The following is a 25,676-nucleotide window of genomic DNA, read 5'->3' as shown; positions in this document are numbered from 1 at the left end:
GAAGCGGCTTAGAAGATGTGTGCGTATTTATTTTTATTTTGAGTTTTGGTTTTAGTTTAGTTTCACTTAGTCTTAATGGGGCATTAACAGTTTCAGTTTGGTTTTTATTTCATTGAAAAGGGACAGGTTTAGTTTAGTTTCACTTTCAGTTTTAGTTGTTGATATTATCAAAAGCACTGTGATAATTATTTGATAAGAATAGAATAAAACTAGCACAGCAGCAGACGGAGCTCAGCTTGGCTCCGGCTTCCCTCAAAGACCAAACACAGAAGGGCTCTACTACATTTTGTGTTTTTAAAGTGTTTATTTCCGTTTATTACAGTGTGGAGTGTACATGTTCTCCCCGTATCTGTGTGGGTCTGCGTGCATTTTTTTGCTACTGTGAAAAAGAGGTTCTAGAGAAACTTCAGAACTTCAGAACTGTTCACAGTGGTGGTGATAGGAACCAGATGTCCACCTCTAAAAGCTCCATCACAGAAAGTTCCTACATGAAGTGGTTATGAATTCACTGCCTGATAACTGTATTTTATTTATTTTAATCCATTCATGGTGAAGGGAAACATGCAAGTTGTAAGACAAAATAGTCCCCAAAGAAAACTTATGATTTCAGATTTTCCACTATTTTCCATCATCAGCATTCCATATAAACTCAGAAGAATGTTTGGGCTTTCATTTCATGAAAGCAAACACGCTGAGGCTGAAGCGAGGTGTGAAGCAGTAAAACTAGTCAATGTTTGTTAGCCACACCTATTCTTTGGTCACGGAGTGGCGTCTCGGCGTCTCCGGTCTGAGATCATTTACTCTGAAGCGGTGGTTGGACTTTTTTGCCGTTCGTCTGAACAGAATTGCGGAAGTTGCTGCTGCAACAGTCTTGACTCGGTAAAAGAAGACGATAAAGTGACGAGACGGGCGAAACAACAGGTAAACTACCCCTTCCTTCCTCACACGATAGCCTTTCTAGTCTTTTTCGGCAGTTTTACAGGACCAGTGTGTCTTTATTTGGCCTGGAACGTGTGGGTTTTCGCTATGGCTTTGTTGTAGATTCATTTGCTTTCACTTTCTTCTCGGCGCGAGGCTGAAAACGTCGTTTTTTCCGAATTATTCCGTTCCACCTTAAATGGCGCAGCAGTTACGTTCTGGCGCCGAGGCGTTAGAACGTAACTGCTGCACCTTTAAGGTGGAGCGAAAAAAATCGAAAAAGGGAAAACCGAGAAAGCGTTTTTCTTTAGGTTGCTCGACTTTTTGCCCTTGTGTTCACGTGTAGGCAACTGGTTTAAGGCTTTAGAGACACGAAAATGTGCTCTTTTCTCCTCAGGCTGGTATCTCCAAAGCTGAAGCGTGTGTTTGGCTGAAGTCATGGCCACCGAAGAGGTTTATACCGCAACAACAACAGCAGCCCCTCAGAACAAATCCAGATGGTTCACAGTGCCTTCTGAAAACCTGAGCACAGTCAGGTGCTGCATCAAAGTCGTTGAAGTGGTGAGTGTCTTTGTGTCTTATATGAAGATTCCGGGTGGATAGAAGTAACAGATGTACCATTTAAGACTGTCTGTTTTCTGTTACTGTGCCTTTAAGGCTAAAACATATGCTAATGAGCTCAGTTCTGCTTGGCTGCCTTCTATTGCACCTTGTTTGAAAAGCAGCCTGGCAGGAAACACTCCTTATAACTTCAGTGTGAGTGGGCGAGGCTACTTCTGTTGGCCGAATAGACGTAAAAATGGCATCACAAAACTATGAAATTTTTAAAGTGCAGCTTTTTTTAAAGTGCTGTCCTAAATTCAGTCCATGGTGGCTAAATCTCCTAAGTACTGTCTTAACTTTAGGATAGACCCCAACAGGGTCCTAGTTTTTGTCTAAGGTCCGTTTCTATGGTTTTTAGGCAGCTGTGTCAGGCAGCTTAGTTCACTACCAACATAATGAGCTACATTTATTTGTACTGTAAAATGCTGCTTTCACTGGGAGATGTTTTTCTTTTCTAACTCTGCGTTTTAAAAATCTCAGACGCTCCAGACTCAAACTCCGCTGTCCCTCTTATTACCTTTGTGTGTTAATGTTGATGATGAAATATTATGGTGATGGTGGTGAATAATGAGGAGATGGCGCTGAACGTATGTCTTTTTATTAGGAGGAATAATGTTTGCGCATTTGGCTAAAGCATTTGGGTAATGGAAACTGAAACTGGGGAGCGGTGACACTGATAAACAGCAGGGGGTGCTCTCACAATATTCCTAACTTACAGTTAGCACACTTTAGCCTTATTTTGGCCTATGTTTCAGCTGTGTGTGTGTATGGTCGTTTGCTAGGCAACAGACATGACATTTGATTGTGGGCTTTGATTTAGTAGGTTAGTTTCCTACCTAGAGATAAGATGCTATAAGATAAGAAAAAAATCCTAAACGAAGAGTGCTTCTATAATATGGGTCTGTGAAAAGTCTTCCCTTGACTTTTTCAGATCTTAAGACCAAAAAACGAGGAAATTTCTGTCGTTTCTGAGTCTAAACGGAGGCATAGGACTCTCAAACATTCTTATACAATGTTTACCAACACAGTAGCAGCGATGTGTTAAGAATTTGCCCTGCAGGTTTAAAGTATGTTTCTTCCCAGACAGTGAGCATTTATCAGTCTGCTGGCTCGAGAAGGTCAGCACCCCACTGACTTTGCCACTGCTAATCCACCCAGATTACTGTCCTGTATACAAGCTCTAACTAGTGTTTAATCTCCTCAAACATATTTTAAAGGCACAAGGACTTTTATTTTAGAAAATAAACTAAGACACAGGTCAGAGGAAAAACTAAGAAACAACTGAGAGAAAAAATAACTACATTAGGACTGGTAGATTAAACTTATCTACTAAACTTAATAATAAAGTATAACTAAAGACACGAAGGAAGGAAAAGTAAGTAAACTGGACTGTGAGTGGAAAACGAGTGATGATAAGTGGAATTTTGTTTATTAATCTCCTTAAACGTTGATGGCCGCCCAGAAAATGCTGAGCAAGATGCCAGTGGACTGACAGTGGCCCACTGTCCTCTTGTTATCAGGCTTTTGTTTGGGAAAGCAGCTTGTGGTTTTCAGAGCACCAAACAGAACAGAACATGTTTTTGTTTGGTAAATAATTTTTAAAAGTGTCTTAGCAAGATTAGTAAAATGAGTTCATAAAGCGACCCACACATCTCTGTTTCCAGCTCCACCTTCACTGATGGTGACCTATGCTGTAAGTGATGAGAGCACAGACACAAGCTACTCCGACTGCAGCCCGAATCAAACATTATTTATGCAGTAGAAGATGAGAGGGAGTGTGTAATCACGTAATAACATCACGGCTGTGATTTGGTCGCCGTAGATCAACAGTCAGCTCCTTACACTAAATTCCCAAACTGTCATCACCACTGAGCATCTTTTCAGTCGGCAGCTGTGATAGAAGAACAGCTAAACAACCTGGAATCAGCCAGAAATGAACGCAATACCATTGACCAAATGTGTAGTCTGGTCTTCAGAGTCAGACCAAATCAGCTGTCAGTCAAATGTGCTCTTTAAAATGTCCATTTTCTGTTTGTGATAAAGTAAGAAGTAAAAACGTTCAAATGGCTTGAGCATCTCCTACAGTTCTCAAAGTCGTTGCTTAGCAACAGGGTCTCAGCAGAGTGATAGTGTTTGTGAAAAAGCTGTGATTTTATGGTGAAATAACAGCACTGTTAGAACGCTTCTCAACCAATCAGCTTGCTTGGAATAGGTGTTATTTAATAATTAATAAAGGAAAAATAGGATCAGTTAAAACAGACAAAATATAACCATTAAAACTGGACTTAGTCCTACAGACAGGACAGTATATAGGGGATTTAGTCTAGTTGGGATGTTTGTGTAACACTGTTTCTAAATGCTTCAGTGCAAATACTTGCTTTCGATTCATGCACATCTGTGGCCAGTATGACGACATTTATCGTTACCTTCAACAGTGCGTGTTTCTGAGCACGTTGTGCTCATCGTCAGTGCTTAAAGAACCCTGAGCTGCATGATTTATTACAAACAGAGCATCGTTGGTTCTGTGGTTTTAGGACCGTGAATTAAAAAGCATTGTTTTTACTGTTTTAGGTAGTGTTTTGTTGGAGAGGCCTTTTTGGCTGTTCCAACTTTTCGAACCTCAGAGCTAAATATTGTGACAAAAATAATATAAACCAAAAGTCTACATTTTATTAATGACTAGTCTCTTTCTTATGTTTAATTTCTCTTTGTTTTGTAGACAGTGACTGCATTTGTACTGCTTTGCTGTTGGTCACTCCCCTCCCTTTAAAGCCTATGTGTCAAACACAAGGCCAGGGGACAGATCAGGCCCCTAGAGTAATCTTATCTGGCCTGCGAAATGATTTTAATTTACTGTTAATATTAACCCGTTTCACAGCGTGCTGCACTACGATCTCCAGCATGCACTGCAGAATAATGTGTGTAATGTAATGTAGTCTACTGTAATGTGCAAAGTGTTGTACTGTAGCATATTTGTTTGTTTATTTATTTTTCAATATGGCAAGTATTTATAATATTTCAAGGTTCACAACAACGGACTTTATTTTGATCTTGGTGTTTTGGCGTATGTTGAGTAAATAATGAACAGCTCGGGTTATAGTAGAGGGTTATTTAATAATCAAATAAAAACACAAACGTTCTCTGACCCCCAGATTTGTAGAGGAATTTTAATGTGGGCCTTTTGTTCACATGTTCACATGTTCACATTATATTTGCTCAAATCTGATCTTTCTGACATGATGGTTCACACTCATTTAGGTAAGTGATTCAAATCTGTCGTTAATGTGAACGAACCGGCGTCCTGAAATGACCCGCATGCGCACATCCTACTTAGTAACGTCATGTAAATGAATCACATGCATCATAAACAACAAACTAACGAGCAGAACGAGCTTCGCCGAGAAGATCATTAACTCTGATAAGCTCTCAGCTTCATTATTAGAGCGAGACAAAGGTGAAAAGGGTGAGATGAGCTGCTTTTCCAATGTTTCCACAGGCTTTAACTTCTGTTCGGTGCTGTTGCCATGGTAACGTGGAATGATGGCGCAGCACAGTGGAATAAAAGCACATGAATTCCGATCTGAGCGTCACATTAAGGCTGCACAGCCACGAATCAGATACAGATCTTGTCTAGCACCACATATGAATGTGACTCAGGTCGGATTTGAAGAGATCAGATTTGTGTCACATGAGGGCAAAAAGTCTGATGTGTGCCCCTTCAACCTGCAAATATAAATGTGACTTTAGTGGGTTTAGTGAGTTTGACTTCTCTGCTTTAGAGTGTTGGCATTTAATTTTAGACCAGTAGGATCCAAAAAGAGACAAATAGAGTCGTCCAAACTTCAGTTCCTGTGCAGAAGTTTTCTGCAAGAGAACTTGAAGTATTTGCTTCCTGTTAAAATTGTAGAAAAGGGATTTTTTTTTCCCTACAAGTTAGTTTTGCTTCATTATTTTGTCAAAGTAACTAACTTTACTCAACTATAGATCTAGGCTGCTTTAGCCACATCTGCAAGGTTTTATTTCTTTTGTTTTAATTCTCTGTGGTTATATTGTAAAGTCAGTGATCACCCTAATGCTCCTCTGTCAGCTTGTCCTGTGCAGTCATGCTCCTAATAGCTTGACGCAGATAAAGATTTCCATAATTTGATATGCTGGCAATGAAGCGTCCGTCCTGTTGTTGTTATCACAGTGGACAGTGTAATGTCTGCAGCCAGATGTTAATGCTAGTAATTCCTTAACAGCTCATTGCTGTTTTTAAGAATCTACGTTACTGTCAGTTTATCTAATGGCTCATGTTTCACCTTCTGGGATCTTTGGTGTTTACCTGTAGCCTGGAGGGTTCTGCTGTCATCTTGATAGTAAAGATAAGATTGCGGCAGCATATATGCTTAAATAATACATGACAGTGCATAAATAATACGTTATAATGATAATAAGTATTTACATTATCAAAAGGCCACTTTTCTATATTGTTATATAATCTGCTGTATTCTGTATTTTTTTAAAAACCTCTCTTTATCCCTTAGAATTTAACAGGCTGGTTTTATCAGTGAGACATTGGCGATAAATTGGTGAGACACCAGAGGTAGCTTGGTGAATTGGTGAGCCACCAGAGGTAGCTTGGTGAATTGGTGAGCCACCAGAGGTAGCTTGGTGAATTGGTGAGACACCAGAGGTAGCTTGGTGAATTGGTGAGACACCAGAGGTAGCTTGGTGAATTGGTGAGACACCAGAGGTAGCTTGGTGAATTGGTGAGACACCAGAGGTAGCTTGGTGAATTGGTGAGACACCAGAGGTAGCTTGGTGAATTGGTGAGACACCAGAGGTAGCTTGGTGAATTGGTGAGACATTCAAATTCAATTAGTGAGACAGAAGAGGGAGAGATTAGTGAGACAGTTAAATCAGTGAGACAGGTTGTTCTGATTGGCTGCCTTGTGTTGTACTTTCTTCTAAAAGCAGTCTGGACTGGAACACTATAATTCAGCATCAGTTGGTGGGGCTTCACAAAAAATAATGGAATTAAAAACATGCTGTTTTTTGCTTAGTTTCTTGTATAGACTGAGGAGTGAATGGCTTATTATTTTAAAAAAGGAGCTGTATGGTGAAAAAATCACAACAGACAAAAAAAAATACAACCAATATAAAAAAAAATAAAACAACATTCAGCTGGTCAGTATTCTAGAAACACCGATGCTCAGAAAGGCGTATTGTGACATATTTTCACATGATATATCATGATACTGATAAATATCGCCATATTGCCCATGATAACTTCCAATATATGGGCCTTTTAATAATGTTGCAATGGCCAGATCAGTTGATTTCAGATGGTTTGTGGTTGTATCCTGCAATAATACATGAAATACATAGGTGTGACTGATTGTTTCAGCTTTTAACGGATGGTCAGTAATGCTGTGAAAGTGGTTGGTCTTCAGTGGAAGAGCGTCAGTGCTTATAAAGCATTTTTGGCGCTTTAGCTTTCAACAGCAGTTTACTTTCTAATTACTTTGTCTGTTAATCCAGGTTTAGATACTCTGAGATTGATCTTCACCTGCATGTGAAAGTGGGGCATTTATGACAAATAGCTGATCATGTGTAATGAGGGGTTGAGCAGCTCGTTTTTCAGGTAAGGGAAAAGAACTTGTACAGTGTAAATGTGTAGAAAGTAAAGCATTGTTGACAGTAAAAAGCAGGTCATAAACAAACAAACAAAAAAAACCTACAAAAAAAAGGACGGAGGGTCCACCTCCACAGCTGGACTTGATTGGTCAGAAGCTTAGTCCTGATTAGTCATTAGGCCTTCACTGATTAGTCAGAAGGCTGATTGGTCATAAGACTGTCCCTGATTGGTCAGAAAACTGATTGGTCACAAGGCTGTCCCTGATTGCCTAGAGGGTTGATCGGTCAAAAGGCCTTTACTGATTGGTTAGAAGGCTAATTGGTCAGTGGTTTCTGATTTGTCAGAGGGTGGTCCCTGGCTGGTTTGAAGAGTGAAGTTGGAGTATGTAAACATAAGTGTTTTAAAATGTGATGGTCACTATTCCGGAGTGGTTTGGTGTGAAACGTTCCATTCTAGAGAAACCTACCGAGTCAGAATTGTTCACAGCGGTGGTGATAGTAACCAGACGTCCATCTCTAAATGCTCCCTCACAGAAAGTTACTACACGAAATGGTTATGAAGGCAATGCCTGATGATTGAGACACTGTTTTATGATGGATTTGATACGATTTTGGCTTTTTAAACTAACTAAAGTGTTTGTGTTGTACTCATGGCGACCCCTGGTTCCTGTCACCACCACTGTAAAGACATCTGAACCATTTCACACCAAACCCTCTGACTCACTCTGTTTACATCTCACACACTGAATTATGGAGGAATTATGAAAAATCCCCACCAATATGCAAACTTGATGGTGAGACTCTAGATGAACTGCGAGTTCCTAGAAGCCTTTTTTCTGTCTAGTGAAGTGCAGAAGTCGTTGACTGTGGGAAAGAAAACAAAGTTCAGTACTGGGGGAAAAAAAACATCATCGTCTTAAGCAATTTACCCAAAACGTCTGCTCTGAGTGCTGTAAAAGGACTGTGGTTAATTAGCCTTTAACCGCTGTGGAATGCGGTCAGCTGTTAGTCCTGTGCAGAAGTTTAGGCACCCCTGGTCAAAACATGCTGTTGTTGATTTTCAAATTGTAATCATACTGTTTCAGATTGTTACACAGCGTCTTCAGAGACACACGTCTGCACATTTTAATGCACAATTACTGTTTATTTACTGAATTTACTGATTTAAGATATCTGGCATAAAATATGGCTCATAATAAATGCTAGATAATTATAGATACTGTGCATGTCAAATTTACTTATTTATTTACAAAAAATACTGTGCATGTCAGCAGTCGTGTGTTGTGTGTAAAGAGCCCATATTCTTGTGTCTCCTGAGGTCCTCTTAACAACATTTGTGTTGTTTTATGTACCAAAAACAGTCATAGTTCTTTTGTACGTGACCATTTTCCAACCTCTCTTTATACCCCCAAAATTAAACAGGTTGGTTTTATTAGTGTGTTTAAGAAAGATATATATGTAAATGAGCTCTGTTCTGACTGGCCATCCTGTATCCTACCTCATTCAGAAAGTAGTCTGAACTGAACTTTAACTTTAACTTAACTTTAGCATGGGTGAGCAGGAGGCTGAACAGGCAGATCTGTGTAAATGTGTTGGTTTTCAGAAAAACTTAATCAAAATGAGCTGTTTTTGCTGTTTAGTTTTCCTGTATGGACTGGGGGGTGAACATATTTTGAAATGTTAAATGTGTTTATGTACAATATCAAATTCTTGTTTTAAAAAAAGCGAGGAAAATGAGATTTTACATAATATGAGCCCTTGAGACCTGTCCAGGGTGTATCGTGCCAATGACAGCTGGGATAGGCTCCAGGAACCCCCATGACCCAGAAAGAGAAGCGTCTTAGGTGTGTGTGTGTGTGAGCCCTTTAATATTAAAATGTTTACTGTTATGGTACATGTGAGGGTGATTTTCTAACAGTTTAGCTGAAATGAAGCCTTAATGCTTTCTAGCTGCCCCCAGTCTGTAAATAGACTCCCGTAAAGTGGAATTCTGGGTACATCACGTCTGCGTGTGTCTGGGTATAAGCCTGTGTGTACAAGTGTTTCTCTGGAAGAAAAGGTCTCATTATTTTTCATAACTTGCTTTTTTACTTGAAATTATACGCAACTGATTTGATGTTGAAATTGTTGTGAAATTTGCTGAAATTACTGAATGTCTTAGTGGTCAGGCTTCTGTTCTGCTTCTTCAGCCTTTTGACTTCTGCATATTTTCAGCTTCTGATTGTAGAGACCTACATGTGGAGTTCTTTGACCCTTTTTAAACTAAAAGCAAACTGGGTTGTAGTGGCGTACAGACTAAAAGTAAGTCCATAAAATCACAATGTAAGCTTGTATACAGTAATCAAAAAAGGCAAATTATTGTTATTGCACCTGCTCGTGAGCAGAACTGACAAAATTGCATTTAAATATTTGATAGTTTACACATTAGGGTCTGAACCATATGAATATTTTGTTACCAATAATTATTTTAATGATATATACAGGATATAAATGGGGGGGTTGTGTGTAAAGCAGCAATCATGCTTCTCTGTCTCTCAGTCTGATGGACGAGTTTGGGTTTGGTGAATGCCAGGAGAACATTACCTCTCTGACTGCATTGTGCCAGCTGTAAAGTTTGGTAGAGGAGGGATAATGATATGGGGCTGTTTTTCAGGGGTTGGTCTAGAACCCTTTGTTCCAGTGAAAGGAAATCTTAATGCTTCAGCACCAAGACATTTTTTGAACAACTGTACGCTTCCAACTTTGTGGGACCAGTTTGAGAAAGAACCTTTTCTGTTCCAGCATGACTGAGCCCCAGAGCACACAGCAGCTCCATAAAGTAATGGCGAGTTTGATGTGGAAGAACTTGACTGGCCCTCACAGAGTCATGACCTCAACCCCATCTAACACCTTGATTAACTAGGACTGAGATTGTGAGCCAGGCCCTCACGTCCAACATCAGTGTCTGACCTCACAAATGCTCTTCTGAATAAATGGTCAGAAGTTCACACAGACACTCTTCAAAATCTTGTAGAAAGCTTCCCAGAAGAGTGGAAGCTGTTGTAAAGAAGGGGACCAACTCTATATTAATGCCTATGGATTTAGAATAGGATTTGTAGAAGCTCCTGTAGGTGTGATGTAATGTCTAGGTGTCTATATACTTTTACATGATCAAAAATTAAACTCTAGTATTTTTAGTTTCACTGCTTTACTGACTGGAATGCTTGCTAATTGTCAGATGTTACTCAGTTCTCAAATTTACAAAAAGTACAAAGTCTTAAGGGGAATTTTTAAAATTTCTTCATAACTAAATGCCTAAGATGTAAAGAGTCATTCAGAGTGGTGGTGATGGGAACCAGATGTCCACCTCTAAAAAGCTCCTTCACAAAAAGTTATTACGTGATCACACAGTGTAAATGTTGGATCCTGTGTTCAAATTGTAGAAAATAAAAATCGTAGGTAGATGCTTTTATCTTTTTTAATGCAATGGTGAGATCATGAAACAGCAGGCCGCAGTGCCCAAATGCCTATTTTCAGACAGAACAAAGTGACCCTATTTGGCTTTACCTGAAGTGTCCACAGCGTCCATGTGACACTGTAAGTGGTGTCAGCTGTTAACAATGCAGCCTGTCTGTGTGCTGCAAACACAGTTAGAGAAAAGCTGATAAATTCAATCAGCGGCTCATTTCTGACTCTCACAAAGCGTGGTGCTAAAAAAGATTTGAATGGAGGAAAACCCCCCGAGATTAATGTGATTTTATAAAAAATGTAGAAATGGGAAAGACAGATGCTCTTCACGAACTTTTAGGGAAATTACATTTAATACTCGCTTCTTATCCTGGGAGTCTGGCTTTACTCAGTGCTGTGTGTGTGTGTGTCTGTGTGTGTGTCTGTGTGTGTTTGTGTTCTTCATGTCATGTGTCAATAGCTCTCATTTGTGTGTGTCTGTGTGTGTGGCTCTGTGTGTGTCTGTGTTCTTCCTGTCATGTGTCAGTAGCTCTCATTCATATGTGTGTGTGTGTGTGTGTATCTGTGTGTGTTCTTCCTGTCATGTGTCTGTAGCTCTCATTCATATGTGTGTGTGTGTGTGTGTGTGTGTGTGTGTATGTCTGTGTGTGTTCTTCCTGCCATGTGTCAGTAGCTCTCATTCGTGTGTGTGTGTGTGTTCTTCCTGTCATGTGTCAGTAGCTCTCATTCGTGTGTGTGTGTGTGCGATTAGAGGCTTCTGTTTGAGCAGGATATATTATTGTGGAATTGTTTCCTTTTGAAGAATTACTGTTAAACTTTCAAAATAAAGGTTCAGCCTGTGTTTTTAGATGTGCTTCACTTAGTACAGCTCGTGGGAGGTGACTTAGCTTTACATATAACTTGCTCTGAAATTGCTCTGCTGCAGGAGCTTTAAAGCGATAGTTTGGCAAGCTGATTTACACAGCCCACCTACCTCCACCCCCAAGAACCACAAATGGCATAACCAGCCAAGACATGTTTGGTGTCTTCATTATTTTTAGCACTCAAACTACAAGGCTAATTTTACTAACATGTAATGAATACTTAAACCCCACCAATTAGCATGGTGCTAACTGCAGGCCTAAATCACCCACACAGTCACCTCAACCTGTGTGAGTTATTCAGTAATCTCTAACAGACCTCTTAGGATGTGCATGTAGTCAGCACCTGTATAAGGAACTCTGGTTTTAATCTAGGTTTGATCACAAAACATAACAGCATTTTTTAAATTGCTGTGGTAAACAAATATTCCAAACCACCGAACATTGGGAAATCATCTGAATTAAGAGGTAATTAAGGGGCCGAAATACAGATTTTGCTACATGCAAGTTAACACTGCTGCTGCTGAACTAACACACTATGACTGACCTCACCAAAATACCTCACACAAACCAGCAGGCTTTGTCCAGTGTAATAGTTTAGAGGTGTTTGGCAGTTTTAGGCTACAGTTTGAGTGGCTGGTCATGGTAGAAAACAGTGCTGAAGTTTAACAGTAGATTCACTTTTAATGTGAAGTAATTTCAGAGCAGTGTTAGCTTGCTTTGTAGCATGTATTTAACATTGTATTTTGACTGCGAAACAACCTTCATAATTGAAGACATTGACCCTCATTGATCGCAGTTGCAGAGTTGACTTAAATAACTTATAAACTTAAGTAGAAATGAGTGGAGATTTGAGCTCAATTAACTTAGGTGCGTGAAATGAAGCGCCAGCCTACCACCTCATTTACATGAAGCACACCCTAATTTATGCATATGTTTTATTAGGGAGATGACAGCATCCAGCAGCCTCTGAGGCAATGGTTGTGCTTGTGGACGGAGTTAGAGGTTGGGTAGTGAGTGCACTGCTCCCCCGCTGACCAAACATTGTAGTGTTAAAAGTACAACCACTGGAAAGAATAAAATATGAAATAAACAGAATATCATGGTGTTTTTAAGACAGTAGAATGATGTGATTTATGTAGTGTAGTATGATTATTTTTCTAACACATTTAATCACTTAGTTATTGCAGTGTGTGGCATTGGCTGTTATAAAACAGTGTAATGTCTTTAACTATTCCATGGTCCATTTAGAGTATTTGTTTAATTTGTTTATGCCAATGTGCAAGCGAAACGAGTACATCCACTTTTGTACTAGATTGCCATGCACGCACATTAGTGTTGTAGATTAGAGCTGCAAGATATAGGAAAGAGCTGACATTGCAACTTATATATATGCGTACGTGTGTGTGTGTGTGTGTGTGTGTGTGTGTGTGTATATATATATATATATATATATATATATATATATATATATATCTATATATATATATCTCAGTCCAGGCTAAAGTCAACGAGCTAATATGTCATGATATTAGGCTATATTGACATTACCAGGTTGAAGTGGCACAAATCCAGTTTTTGCCCTAATGTGACTCAGATCTGGTGTTTTCAGGACTGTGCGGACACATCTGATCTTTTGAAATCCGACCTGAACCACTTTCATATGTGGTTCTAGATCGGATACGTATCCGATTCGTGGCCGTGCGACCTTAATGTGACCCTCCAATCAGAATTCATGTGCTTTTTTTTCCCCCTACTGTGCCATCATTTAGCGTTACCATGGCAACAGCGCCGAACAGAAGCTAAAGCCTGCAAACGGTGGAAAAGCAACTCATCTTGCCTTTTTCTCCTTCGTCTCTCTCTAATAATGAAGCTGAGAGCTGATCAGAGTTAATGATGATGTACGTTGATTCATTCATTTGGCCTTACCGAGTAGGATGTGGGCATAAGGGTCATTTCAGGACGTCGGTTTGTTCACATTAATGACCGATTTGAATCACCTAAACGAGTGTGAAAAATTGCGTCAGAGAGATCAGATTTGAGCAAAAAATCGGATTTGAGCAGTGAGGCTTGTAATGTGAACGTAGGTTTAATAATGCAAGTTGCTTACCCTAAAAAAGGGGGCTCATCCATGAACGAAGGAGAAGGGTGGGCTCTAGAAGGGGTCTTGACTCCATATTACAGAGCATCCTAACTCTCATATGTTTAGTTGCCATGACAAATTATTGTATAATTCCATTTAGAGCCTTTGTCTTTGCTAAAGAACCCTTGAAGAACCTTTTTTTTAAGCATGCACTTGAAACTGTACAAGAAAAATAAACTATGTTTTGCTTTGCTCAAGGTCACTACAGCAGTAGACGTCAGCTGAGGAACTTGTGAACTTGTGACCTCTAGAGTCTGACCGCGGTTCCAAAACAGCTTAAATATTAACCTTTCACTGCTAAGCACCTGCTAGAGATTCCTCTCTAATTATTGTAGTGATGAAGCCAAAACTGCTGTTTATTTTTGGTCATAATATTAATAAGGCATGTTGCTTACCCTAAAATAAGGGTTCATCTGTGAATGAAGGAGAAGGGAGGGGGTCTAGAAGGGGTCTTGATGCTGTGAACATCCTACATAGAACATCCTAACTCTGAAATCTTATCTGTTAAGTCATCATGACGGCTTCACTCAGGTCTGAATAAGAGTGAGTGAGAACCCTTCAGTGGAAAACTACGTAGGTCAGGATGTTTAGCATTGTTCAATACTGTCATAGAGAAACCAGCTTTGGCCTGGAGTTCCTAATATGGGCTCGACACACATCTTCAGAGACCTGTAGACTTGGAGACCTGGTTTCTGACACTGTAATGTATAAACATGGACTAAAGTGCATTAATGTAACTAAAAACAAGTAGCAGCCTGAAATTTGTTTGTACTTTAGTCAGGTGTGCAGTTAGCGTCATGCTAATTGCTCTATGTAAGCCTACATTACTAGTGGCTACATTATCCTCGTAGCTCTGGTGCTAAAACTAAAGGAACTTTAGACATCAAACTTGTCTTGGCTGATCAGCTGCATTTAGGGTCAGAAGGGAAAAGGGGTAAATTAGATTTTAAGCTGAACTATCACTTTAAAAAAGCCTCTCTGGCAGGTTGTGGAGGTGGTGTCTGAGTGCAGCATTTGTTTGGGAAACCCCCCACTATCTTCACCTCCTCCTTCTGTTCCATTTCTCCCGCATAATGACATGGTAAAACACTTGGTACTCCCCAGCTGAAACTTCCAGGATTATTTGCCCAGCCTCAGGTGCTTTGTGGGGAAACTGGTCTGGTGGCTGTAATTTTGAGTGCTGAGCTGCTGAACTGCCTCTATTAGGAATAAGCAGCAGTTCAGGGTAAATCCCAGCGCCCTGTTAGACAGAACCAGAAAGTCACCTGATCTGGCTCAGTGTTTGGGTTTTTTGTTGTGTAAACAAGTTACTATTTGCTGAAGGTGCAGTAAATCACTCATGCAGTATTTCTGGAGAGGAGTTCTGCCTTCTGCCTTTGTTTTAACCCTTTAATCTGACAGCTTGGTTTTCAGTTAATAAAGTCAACCTGAAATCAAAATTAACCTCAGTTTTCAGGCAGGGAAAAATGCTGCCTGTGTTTCTGTCTTTCGCTATAACGTCTTATCATTCAACTAATACGATAGGATATATGAAATATAATTATTCACTATCCACTATTAATTATTCAGCACCTACCATGAGTTATTTAGTAGCTACTTTGAATCATTCAGTAACTACTATGAACTATATGCTATGCGCTATGAATTATTTACTATGAATAGTTCAGTAACTACCATGCATTATTCAATATCCATTATGAATTATTCAGTAATTACTATGAATTATAGTGTCTGCTATGAATTATTCAGTATTTTCTATGAATAATTCAGTAACTGAATTATTCAGTAACTACTATTAATTATCCACTATCTGCTATGAATTATTTGTTATGAATAGTTCAATAACTACCATGCATTATTCAGTAACTACTATGAATTATTCAATATCCACTATGAAAAATTCAGTAGCTACTATGAATTACTCAGTATCCAGTATGAATTAGTTCACTAATTAGTTATTCTATAATTACTATCAATATAAACTATGCATTATTCAGTAACTGATCAGTGATGTGCTAATTATCCAGCATGTACTAATGTAATACTAATGTAATGCATGTATAAGTTCTGAAGTTATGCTGGTTAGAAACTGGAGTTTAGATCTTCAGACAGACTCTTGACAGTTAAGTCTTTTTATTCTTGGACAATCTTAATTATTATTCAGTATCTAATATTAATAACTCAGTAACTGTGTAAGTTCTGTAGTTATGAGAGTTTAGATCATCAGACAGACTTTTAACAGTTAACAGCCTTTTTATTCTAGGGGAATCTTTATGGCCCAGGACTTTAGTAATTTTCTTGTTAGAGCGCCTGCGGGGACTTAAACAGGCTAATTTTAGTGCTCTGTACTCACAGTGAGACACGTCTAACTGAAACGTTTGATTAAAATGATTTGATGTGCTCACATGCAGTGAAAGGGACTATTTTAATCAGAGCAGTTTCGAGGTTCCTGTAAATGGTGGCGTTTTGTTTTACTGCCCTTTCGTTGTTGACGTCAGACAGACGGTCTGTTTTTCTGCTTTAGTGAAGTTTTACATCTGCCAGAAACTTCACCACATGACGGTCATATTGTGTGTAAATGGGTCAGGCGTATTGCTCCATGGGCAATTCTGAAGTTCAGCTTGTATTGTTGTTGTGGTTTCTGATATGGCATTGAAATGTTATTAATGTAAATCATTAATGTAAATCATTAATGTAATAAATTAGTGTGGTAATAGTAAGGAGGTCATATTTTGGCTCATCAGTGTATATAATATGTATGAAATAGACTAGGGGTGTCAAACGCAACCATTAAAGGGGCCGTGTGTAAAAATATTAACAAATTTGTGGGTCAGTGAAAAGAGAAGTTTTTACTTTTAAATTTTTAATGAATGTTGTGCTGTATGTTGTATAAAAACGTCAATAGTAAAATACAGGTACTTTGTAGTAAACCTTAAACTCTTTAACTCCTTGGGACCAACAATGGTTCCAAAACACACTTCGTCTTATTCTTTATAACTTTTATGTTTCATAAACTACATTCGAAAGGTTCTTTCCAGTCAAGTAGATGGGTAATTTTCAAACTATATAATAAAAAAAGCTGAATTTTTTTTTTTGTTCTACTGAAAGTCGACCCATTTTTGCCCAAATCTGAGCTACAACCTGGATCTAAGATGTCCTCTAAATATATATATATATATATATATATATATATATATATATATATATATATATATATATATATATATATATATATAAACAAATATATAAACATATAAACCTCCATATATAAACAAATACAAAGAGTGACAAAGATTTTGGGCTTTCAGCAGTAAATTGTAAGCCTATTGCAATGTGATTATGATCATAAAACATTTTCTGGAGCTTTTACAAAAAAAAAAATGTACATTTATTTCATGCAGTTACAGAATAATTTGCGTTACAATGTGGGCATGTAAACTCAGATGGAAAAGCCGAAGTATACCTACGAGCATACGTGAATACTTGAAATATTCATAATTTAGACATCTCCAAGTGCTCCATCTTTTAGACCTACCTATCTGCTTAAACTGACACCTGGCATCCTTTCTTCACTGCAAGTTAATTAAGACTTGGTTCAGTTTCTGAGCTGCTGAGCTGACGTTAGGCGTTTATGTTGGTTGAACTGCAGCTGAAATTAAGCTAGTGTGATTTGATGTTGTGAAATTACGCAGACTTGAGCTGTAGTGTATTGCACTAATATTTGCAAAGTCTCTTACTGCACTATTCATATTTGCACTGACAGTTACTGTATATGTTCACTGTGTATTTACATAAGCTGCTCTCACAGGACTTACTATGCATTTGTACACTCTCCTCTCACTCTGTAGATATGTATATCATATTTATACATGCATATCTATATTATACCACTCTGCCGTCGTTCTGCACTTTATGTGTAAGTAATACTGCATTTTGTGCTTCTGGTTAGATGGTAACTGCATGTCATTCGCTCTGTACCTGAACTCTGCACAATGACAAAGTTGAATCTAATCTCATTTTATCTAATCTAATTTGCCCCTTAGACTGCTGTTGGGGAAGGAGAGTCAGAGCGCATGTTACGTTGCAGTGCATGCTGGGGATTGTAGTGCAGCACATTGTGACATAAGCTAATATTAATAAGAAATTAAAATATTTTTGCGGGTCGGACAGGATTGTGTCATGGGCCTAATGATTTGTGTGTGTGTGTGTGTGTGTGTGTGTGTGTGTGTGTGTGTGTGTGTGTGTGTGTGTGTGTGTGTGTGTGTTTTACCCATTAAAACCGTTTTTTTCAGGCAAAGTGACCATGGGATAATTTCCTCTAAGCAATGAAGATTGCAGTGATATTGAGTTGCAGGTTCAGGCTACTTTTGTTTTTAGACAAGTCAGTGCCAATGTTAGGCTGAGAGTGGGCCACCATTCAAAAATAGCCAGACCAGCACAGCTCTGTGGTCAGAAACTGACTGTTAATGAAAGACTAGAGGATGAATAACACAAACTGTGCTGCAGATGACCTACAGACACTGACATGGTGGTTCCTATTAACAGACCTACACCAGTGAAAATTATGATGCAAAGTATGTGTTTATAACATGCTTATTAAGGATATTCTAATGGTCAGACAGGTTGAAGTCTGTATTATAAACACCACTGTGCAAACAGTGTGAATGATGGGTGTTTTGGCCTCTGTTGGTGTTTTGTCTTCGGTTTTTGGCTTCTGTTCCTCTTCCTGCATTTTTCTGTTTTTCTTACGTTGTAAAGCCACCTTGAGTTCAAGAAAGATGGAAATAAAATTTGTATTATGATCTCGAGTCTGATTGCCGTTGCAAAACAGCTGTATTCAGAAGAATTATTCAGTATCCACTATGAATTATTCAGTACCTACTGTAAATTATTCAGTATCTACTGTGAATTAAATCTGGCTACAAATGGTTAAATCTGACTAACCCTGGTCACTGTGGCCGCTGTGACGGATGCAGGGAGGTGGTGATCCCGTTAACATTAGCCACGAGTTCCTGAGGAAGCTGAGTTAAACTGCCTTTTCCTTCCAATAATTCACCACAGCAGATACCGACTGACGAGTGCTGACGGCTTTTCACTGCAGGGGACTTTAATAGTTACAGAAATAGTTTTGGGAAAACGTAGGTTTTTTTTTATCCTTGGCCCAAATTAAGTTGATCAGTCGAAGTGTTTGGTGTTGAATGTTTGCTTCTTTAGTTTTACCACTGAAGTAGTAGCTTATACCCCACCAATTAGCATGGTGTTAAATGCATGCGTATCTCAAGATTTATATCATTATTATTATTATTATTATTATTATTATTATTATTATAAATCAACATACTGAGGTCACTAATTACTGTATGGAGGCTACTGATTGCTAAATTGAGGCCACAAATTAAGATATCGAGGCCACAAGTTAGAAGAAACTTAATTTGTGGCTGTGCCTCATTAAAAAATCATCTCCGTGTCACCTTAGGGTCTCTGTAATGACTGTAATCTATAAGCATGGACGAAAGCCTGGCCGAGCCGTAACAGTGAGTCATACAGTGTTGGAAACCAGTTGAAACGCTGAGTTACGTAGTTCTGTGTTTAAAGATCAGTACGCCGTACGCCAAAAACAGCACAGAATAATCCACTTCCGTATTTGTGGTCCGCTGTAGCTGTGAGATGTTAGCATTAGCAAACACACACTGTCTGTGAGATGATGCAGCTGGAGCAGAAGACCTAGCAGGGTTCAGAGCCTTTAAGGTCGTCACGGTGACGCAGTTAAACTCCATTAATAACATTTCTCACTGCTCTGCAGTGGATAGATGCCTTTGTGAGGTTAGATTCTCCTACATGCTGTCTCTTACCGTACGAAACACTCAAACACATTCACTACAGTGTATTATCGTTTTATTATATATTTTTATTTTGTGTTTGATTACATTACAGTAAGTCTTTGCAGCGCCGGGTGCAGAGAGAAGACGGCTCTTTGTGCTCGTACATCCTGAAGAGTGTTTACTTCCTAATTTAGAACTGAAACAGCCTTTAGAGTCATAAACTATTTTGAGCTGTCTGGTGATTGAAAAGCAGGAATCGGGTATTCTTTATCTTACTAAATCTTACTAAACGTGGCACTTCAGAGGCTTCTACTGTCATTGTGGTTAAAATGGTGAACAGTTGAAATACAAACCCAGAGTGACACCTACTGGCCTTATAGAGGACATGTACCTCATATCTGTGTGTGTGTGTGTGTGTGTGTGTGTGTGTGTGTGTGTGTACATACATATATATTAGTATAAATATAGTATAAGAGGACATGTAATAGTAGAAGTAGTAATATATAGGTATAATAGTAAGATGCTTAATAATAGTAAATTATTATTATTATTATTATTACACATCTAGTTAATTAATTTGATTATATTTAGTATAATAACAATAATAACTATATACATCGAATTAATTAAAAGACTCTTATTGTTATACATCTTACTGTAATAGTAATGTATTTATTATTGTTTACTGTTGTTAATATTGTTGTGTTCTAATAGTGCCTTTCCACAGGCATAAATGAAAATATAAACAGATGACAATCATGAAATAAAGTCAATGATTTTTTTTTTGAGTAAATAAAATGATAAAATGAAATGAGTAAAATGGAAATGAAAGAAAATAAATTTTTAAAATGTAAAATTTTAATTTAATCACTGAGTAATAGCACAGCAAAATGCCTATTCTTCATGAGGAATCTTTGCACACTGTGTTTTTTCCATATTACAGTGTATTCTGTAGTTATTGTTAAAATTTGGTGGTTTATTTCATGTTATTTATGTGTTTGTTTTTTCCACCTCAGCTCCTGTCGTTCGTGGCCTTCGTGCTGGAGGAAGTGGTGGATAACTGTATGTCCTGCGCGCCGCTGTATTTTTTTGAGTTCGTCAGCTGCACAGCCTTCCTCTTCACCCTCCTCCTCCTCATCCTCCTCATCACACAGCTGCACAAGAAAGTGGGCATTACCTGCTGGCAGCACCTGGTAAGATAAACAGCTGGTTGACATTGTGCCCTTTGCTGCTATGGGGAGCGAACATGCTGAACTGCACCGTCTGCTGGTCAACATTTTGACTCTCATTCCTTCATAAGGAAAATTTTAATTATGGATCCTTGAAAGGATGTTGTGCCAAAGAAATTGACCTTTGGTTTTTAATACTACAATCTTGGTTCTACTAGGGTTCTTTAGTAAAGAAAGTGGTTCTGTATAGACCCAAAGAACCCTTGCATGATGAAAGTGTTCTTTGCATTGTGAAAAGTTTTTCAGATTGATAGAGAATGGGCTGTAGATGTTTCTGTATACAACCCCAATTCCAATGAAGTTGGGACGCTGTGTAACCCATGACTGACTCACTGTTTCTGTTTCTCCTGCAGGATTTTGGATACACGCTCCTGATCCTGGTCTTCTTCTTCATCGCCTCCATCGCCTACATGGCCGATAACAGTGGGAAGCAGGTGGAAAAGTCCGCTGTGGTACGATTCTTTCTGTACTGCACATGTTTACAGCTCACATGGCCGGAACTATTTACAGTGTCCAGGAAATGTGGAGTAAATTCAGCTTCTACCAGCTGACCTGCGTGTGGACGCACGGTGTTCCGTCAATCCAACAGAAAACCATGTTTAGGCTGGATGTTTGTCAGACTGACTGTACACACAAAGATGTTTATTTAAGCTTTCTTTAGTAAAGAAAAGGGTTCTATACAGAACCGAGATCACTGAAAGAGCCATTTGCGTGATTAAAGGGTTCTTTGCATCATGAAAGGGTTCTTTGCATTGATGGAGAACGTGTTGCAGATGGTGCTAAGTAGAACCTTTTTGAAAAGGGTTCTATATAGCACCAAAAAGGGTTCTTCTGATGCTATATAGAACCATTTTAGAAAAAGGTTCTCCTTTTCATATTCTACATCAATCTGAAGATTCATCATGGTTCTTTGAGTGTTCAAAAGGGTTCTTTTATAGTACCAAAAAGGGTTGTTCTATTACTATAAGCTTGATATCGTAACAACAGAAGAACCTTTTTGGTGCTCCAAAGAACCCTTTTTAAAAAGGTTCTTCTTTTCACATTCTACACCAATCTGAAGAACCATTTCACCATGGTTCTTCGAATATTCTATATAGCACCAAAAAGGGTTCTATTACTACATTTTGACATCGTAAGAACAGAAGAACCATTTTGGTGCTATATAGAACCATTTTCAATGCTAAGAACCCTTTAATCATGCAAAGGGTTCTTTGAGTGTTTGTGGTTCTATTTAGAACCATTTTGTTTACTAAAGAAGCCTTGAAGAACCATCTTTTTTTAAGAGTACAGCTGCATATTTTGCAGTATATATTAAAAGACAGTGGATTGAACTGTCTTTTAATATATATATATATATATATATATATATAACTACAGTACTGTGTGCAGCACTAACAGGTTTGCTTGTATTGGTTTTGTAGGTGTTTGGGTTCCTCGCGTCAGTCGCCTTCCTTGCAGACGTGGTTGAGTTTATAAGGACGAAGGGCGTTCCATGTCTCAGCAAGAAGCCAGGACCAGAGAACCAAGCAGTGCCGGTGTCTGAAGTCGAGAAGCTGAACGCTAATGGAAACGACTCGGGCTAATCGGTGACGTAAATGGAGAAAAATCCGGCCGCTTCACTCTTAATCCACTCTGTAGACTGACGCACTGTTCCTCAGTGTCTTAATCATGTTTTATTCTGTAAATGAAGACGTTTTCTGACCCAGAGCAGCGCAGATCATGACATTGACACCTGCTGCTTTTACCTGCTCGCTCACATGAAATTGGATGAATTACCTTTTTAACGACCTTTCCTTTGTTTATTATTATGCTTGAATGCAGGGGATCTGAGGTTTGTGACCTTTTTTACTTGTGAAAAACTAATTTTATTTGATCATGATGTTTAAGTGCCTTTATACACAAAAAGAAAGAAAACCTGGATTTCACTGTAAGGAACGTGAAGAATCATGTTCCTGACAGCATCAGCAGATGCAGATATTTGATCTGCTGTATTGGAGCACATTCTTAGACAGCACTCATGTAATGAGTAAAGATAATACTGTACAGTTTTTCACCACCAGTACCAATTACCCAATTATAAATATCTGCCAAGTGAACCACCAGCAGCTTCTGGTTTTAGCTAAATTGGCTAATTGACCATTTTGGCAGACTTTTATAGCATTTTTTAAAAATCCAAAGTGCGATTTTAAAGCGAAAATCAGCACACATTGGGCCAAAAACTGAAACCCAAAACGGCGATAAATAAAAACGGTTTACTTATTAAAATTATAATATGCAGCTACAGATTGTGCCGTAATTCCAGTGTCTATAACGGAGAACGATCGGTTATCCAGGACAATCAATTCCATTATTGTTTAGTTATTCTTTGCACTTTCTCTGTGGTTTGTGGATGTTTCCATCATTTTAAACACTGAGCATTTGTATTACATGTTTAGTGTGAGGTCTTGATTCTTCATTGTAGGTTCAGTTTAATCTTTAAAGGTTTTTTCAGGCAAATTTTCAGCAATTTTTCTTTTTTTTTTTTTTTTTGACCAATTTTAACTGAAATATTTCCGTGGCTGAAATTTCGATCCATCACTATTTTCCATTAAGCCACAGCCACAATGTAAATAACATTATTTCCTTTTTAATGAGCCAAATTGCCATTTTAAAATAAATAAAACGAGCTGCTCATGTGAACAGCTAGTGGCGGCGGGCTGTTCAGCATGACTCATGTTCAGCTATGCTACGATATTTCGGTTCTGGTGCAGCAGCAGCATCATTCACATTTCCCGCAAATGATCTTACCTGCCTAACATTACAGTACGTCACAAAATCTCTGCACAGTTTGGCCAAAATGAAAAAACCAAACCTGCTGATTGACGATCTTGGCTGATTCTGATCACGCAAGCCTGAATAAAAGATAAAGTTGGCATGTTCTTGTTGGACAACAGCAGAGCTTTGGAGAAATATCAGGTTTCCAGAAATGAAATTGTGTCAGCAATGCATTTTGAGCCTTTAACAGTTTTAAAAAACCTGCTTACATGTCAGGCTGTGCGTGTACATTTTAATCCAACTTGACTTTAGTGCTAGTTTAGCGTGTCGCTCATATAGACCTGATGGCTTTACCAGATCGGTGTGTGTCTTGTTGTGAGGGCCAATGTTTCAGACAGTGTGGTTCATCTTAAGCGTCCTGATGTGTAAAGTGCAGTTAGCTTTCATTGGGCTGTTGAGTGTGTGTGTGTGTGTGTGTATATTTATAGAATTGCTAAACGTTCACCATTGTTACTTTTTCATTCCTAATTTCAAACCTTTAAATATAAATTCCATTCCATTTCATTTCCATGTGAGAAAATGTTCCACTGTTTAAAAAAAACAACAAAAAAAAAAACTAACAGCCTGAAAATTGTTCACATCAAATAAACACCATGGATTGCTTCAGGGCTTTTTAGTGCCACCTGCAGTGCAATAGTGCAACAACTGGCTGCTAAAATATAATAAAATGACAAATGTAAATAGAAACGTGGAAGATAAAATGAAAACAGCAAAAATGATATGAAGACTTTTTCCCTTTTCCAAATATTGCACTGTTATTAAGGTTCTGTAAATGTGGCGCAGGTGTCATTATAAAAGCGTTGTTGTTTTACAGTAAAAATTATTTGAAAACCAGCAGAAAAAGGTCCTTCTATAATTATATAATTGGAGTCAGTCTGAAAACTATTCACATTGTTCCTGCCTGTGTTTCTGATTTTTGGGTTTATTTGTTAATATCTTGTATTTGTCTTAGTGCCTTAAGGAGCTGAGTAGCTTTAAGAGCTAAATACCTGTAAAAAGAGGTGTGTAAACGTGGATCTGATGTACGTTTTTGATACAGAGTGAGTGAAATCCTGTAGTTTAGTGTTCTCTGTTAAGGAAGGTTGCTGTGTCCCGAGAGGCGTGTTTGCATGTAGGCCCAGTTGATCACTCTTTTAAATGCCCGGAGGACCAAACGGACTGCAAATCTACTGAATCTTCTGGCTTGCGCAAGCACCCTCCTACTTCAGAAGTCCCACCTTTCCCCAAGCTGACTCTGCAAACATCAGACAGTGAATGCAGCTATGGGGCGAGCTTCGTTAGAGGAGTATGTCAGCGTTTCCCACTCTGATCCCTGTCTGCTGTATCTGGAGCATATTGTTGAGGACCTGACATCGTCTCCCTGAACTTAGAACAGAAGAGAAAAACCATGAACTCACTAATAGAATCCAGTGGGCAGAAATGTGTGTGTGTGTGTGTGTGTGTGTGTGTGTGTGTGTGTGTGTGTGTGTGTGTGTGTGTGTGTGTGCGTATGTATGTATGTATGTGTGTGTGTGTGTGTGTGTATATATATATATATATATATATATATATATATATATATATATATATATATATATAAAAACTGAATTCTGAATTTGGTGAGTCAGTAGTGATTATATAACACAAATTAGCCACTCCACTCTAACAGATGTAGACTGAGAGAAAGCCTTACTGAAGCTGTTCTTCATTTATCCGACACTATAACACTAATGAGAGGTGTGTCCCAATTCAGGAGCTGCATCCTCCAAAGCATACCGTCTACGAAGGCGTGTCCTTTGAAGGCTGTGTACGAAGGCTGGACTGAAATGAGACGGTCTGCTCTACGGCAGATTTCCTGTTTGTGTCACAGCACTGCTGTTCCCTCCCTCACCTCTGCATCACAAAATGCGGCTCCTGTCAAGTTCTTTTAAAGTTCTTTAAAGACGGAGCCGGAAAGTTTGATTTTAGTTTTGATTTTTTTTGCTTTTTTAGAGCGGGAGATGATTCATTGCTGGCGCCTGCACGTTGGCAGTTAGCAAGTTTAGCTTCAGACCACATTGGCCTTTTTAAAACTTTTGTAATGTTAGCTGTTAGACACACAGCTGTTAGTTTAAACCCAAACATTTTGCCACCGTTCGCTCCTCTGCTGACTACGCCATGTTCTCGAATCCTTGCGGGCACACAGTGAGCCTCGGGATATGTTGGCTGTTGAAGGATCCACCCATTGGATTCTTTGTTGCCA

General features: G+C 38.7%; 1 protein-coding gene across 1 annotated transcript; it reads left to right on the top strand.

Moving 5' to 3' along the window:
- Positions 1–777: 777 nt before the first annotated feature.
- Positions 778–24,063, top strand: cmtm6 (CKLF-like MARVEL transmembrane domain containing 6). The gene is made up of 5 exons (XM_017714419.2): positions 778–921; positions 1,316–1,479; positions 20,429–20,605; positions 20,995–21,093; positions 22,063–24,063. Exons 2-5 carry the CDS (start codon positions 1,357–1,359, stop codon positions 22,222–22,224), a joined length of 561 nt encoding a protein of 186 aa, XP_017569908.1. The 5' UTR covers positions 778–921; positions 1,316–1,356; the 3' UTR covers positions 22,225–24,063.
- The last annotated feature ends 1,613 nt before the right edge of the window (positions 24,064–25,676 follow it).

This window comes from Pygocentrus nattereri, chromosome 24 (genome assembly GCF_015220715.1).
Source record: "Pygocentrus nattereri isolate fPygNat1 chromosome 24, fPygNat1.pri, whole genome shotgun sequence".
NCBI classification, from domain to species: domain Eukaryota; kingdom Metazoa; phylum Chordata; class Actinopteri; order Characiformes; family Serrasalmidae; genus Pygocentrus; species Pygocentrus nattereri.
The sequence above is the reverse complement of the archived record's forward strand: the minus strand, read 5'-3'. Positions and strand labels throughout refer to the sequence as shown.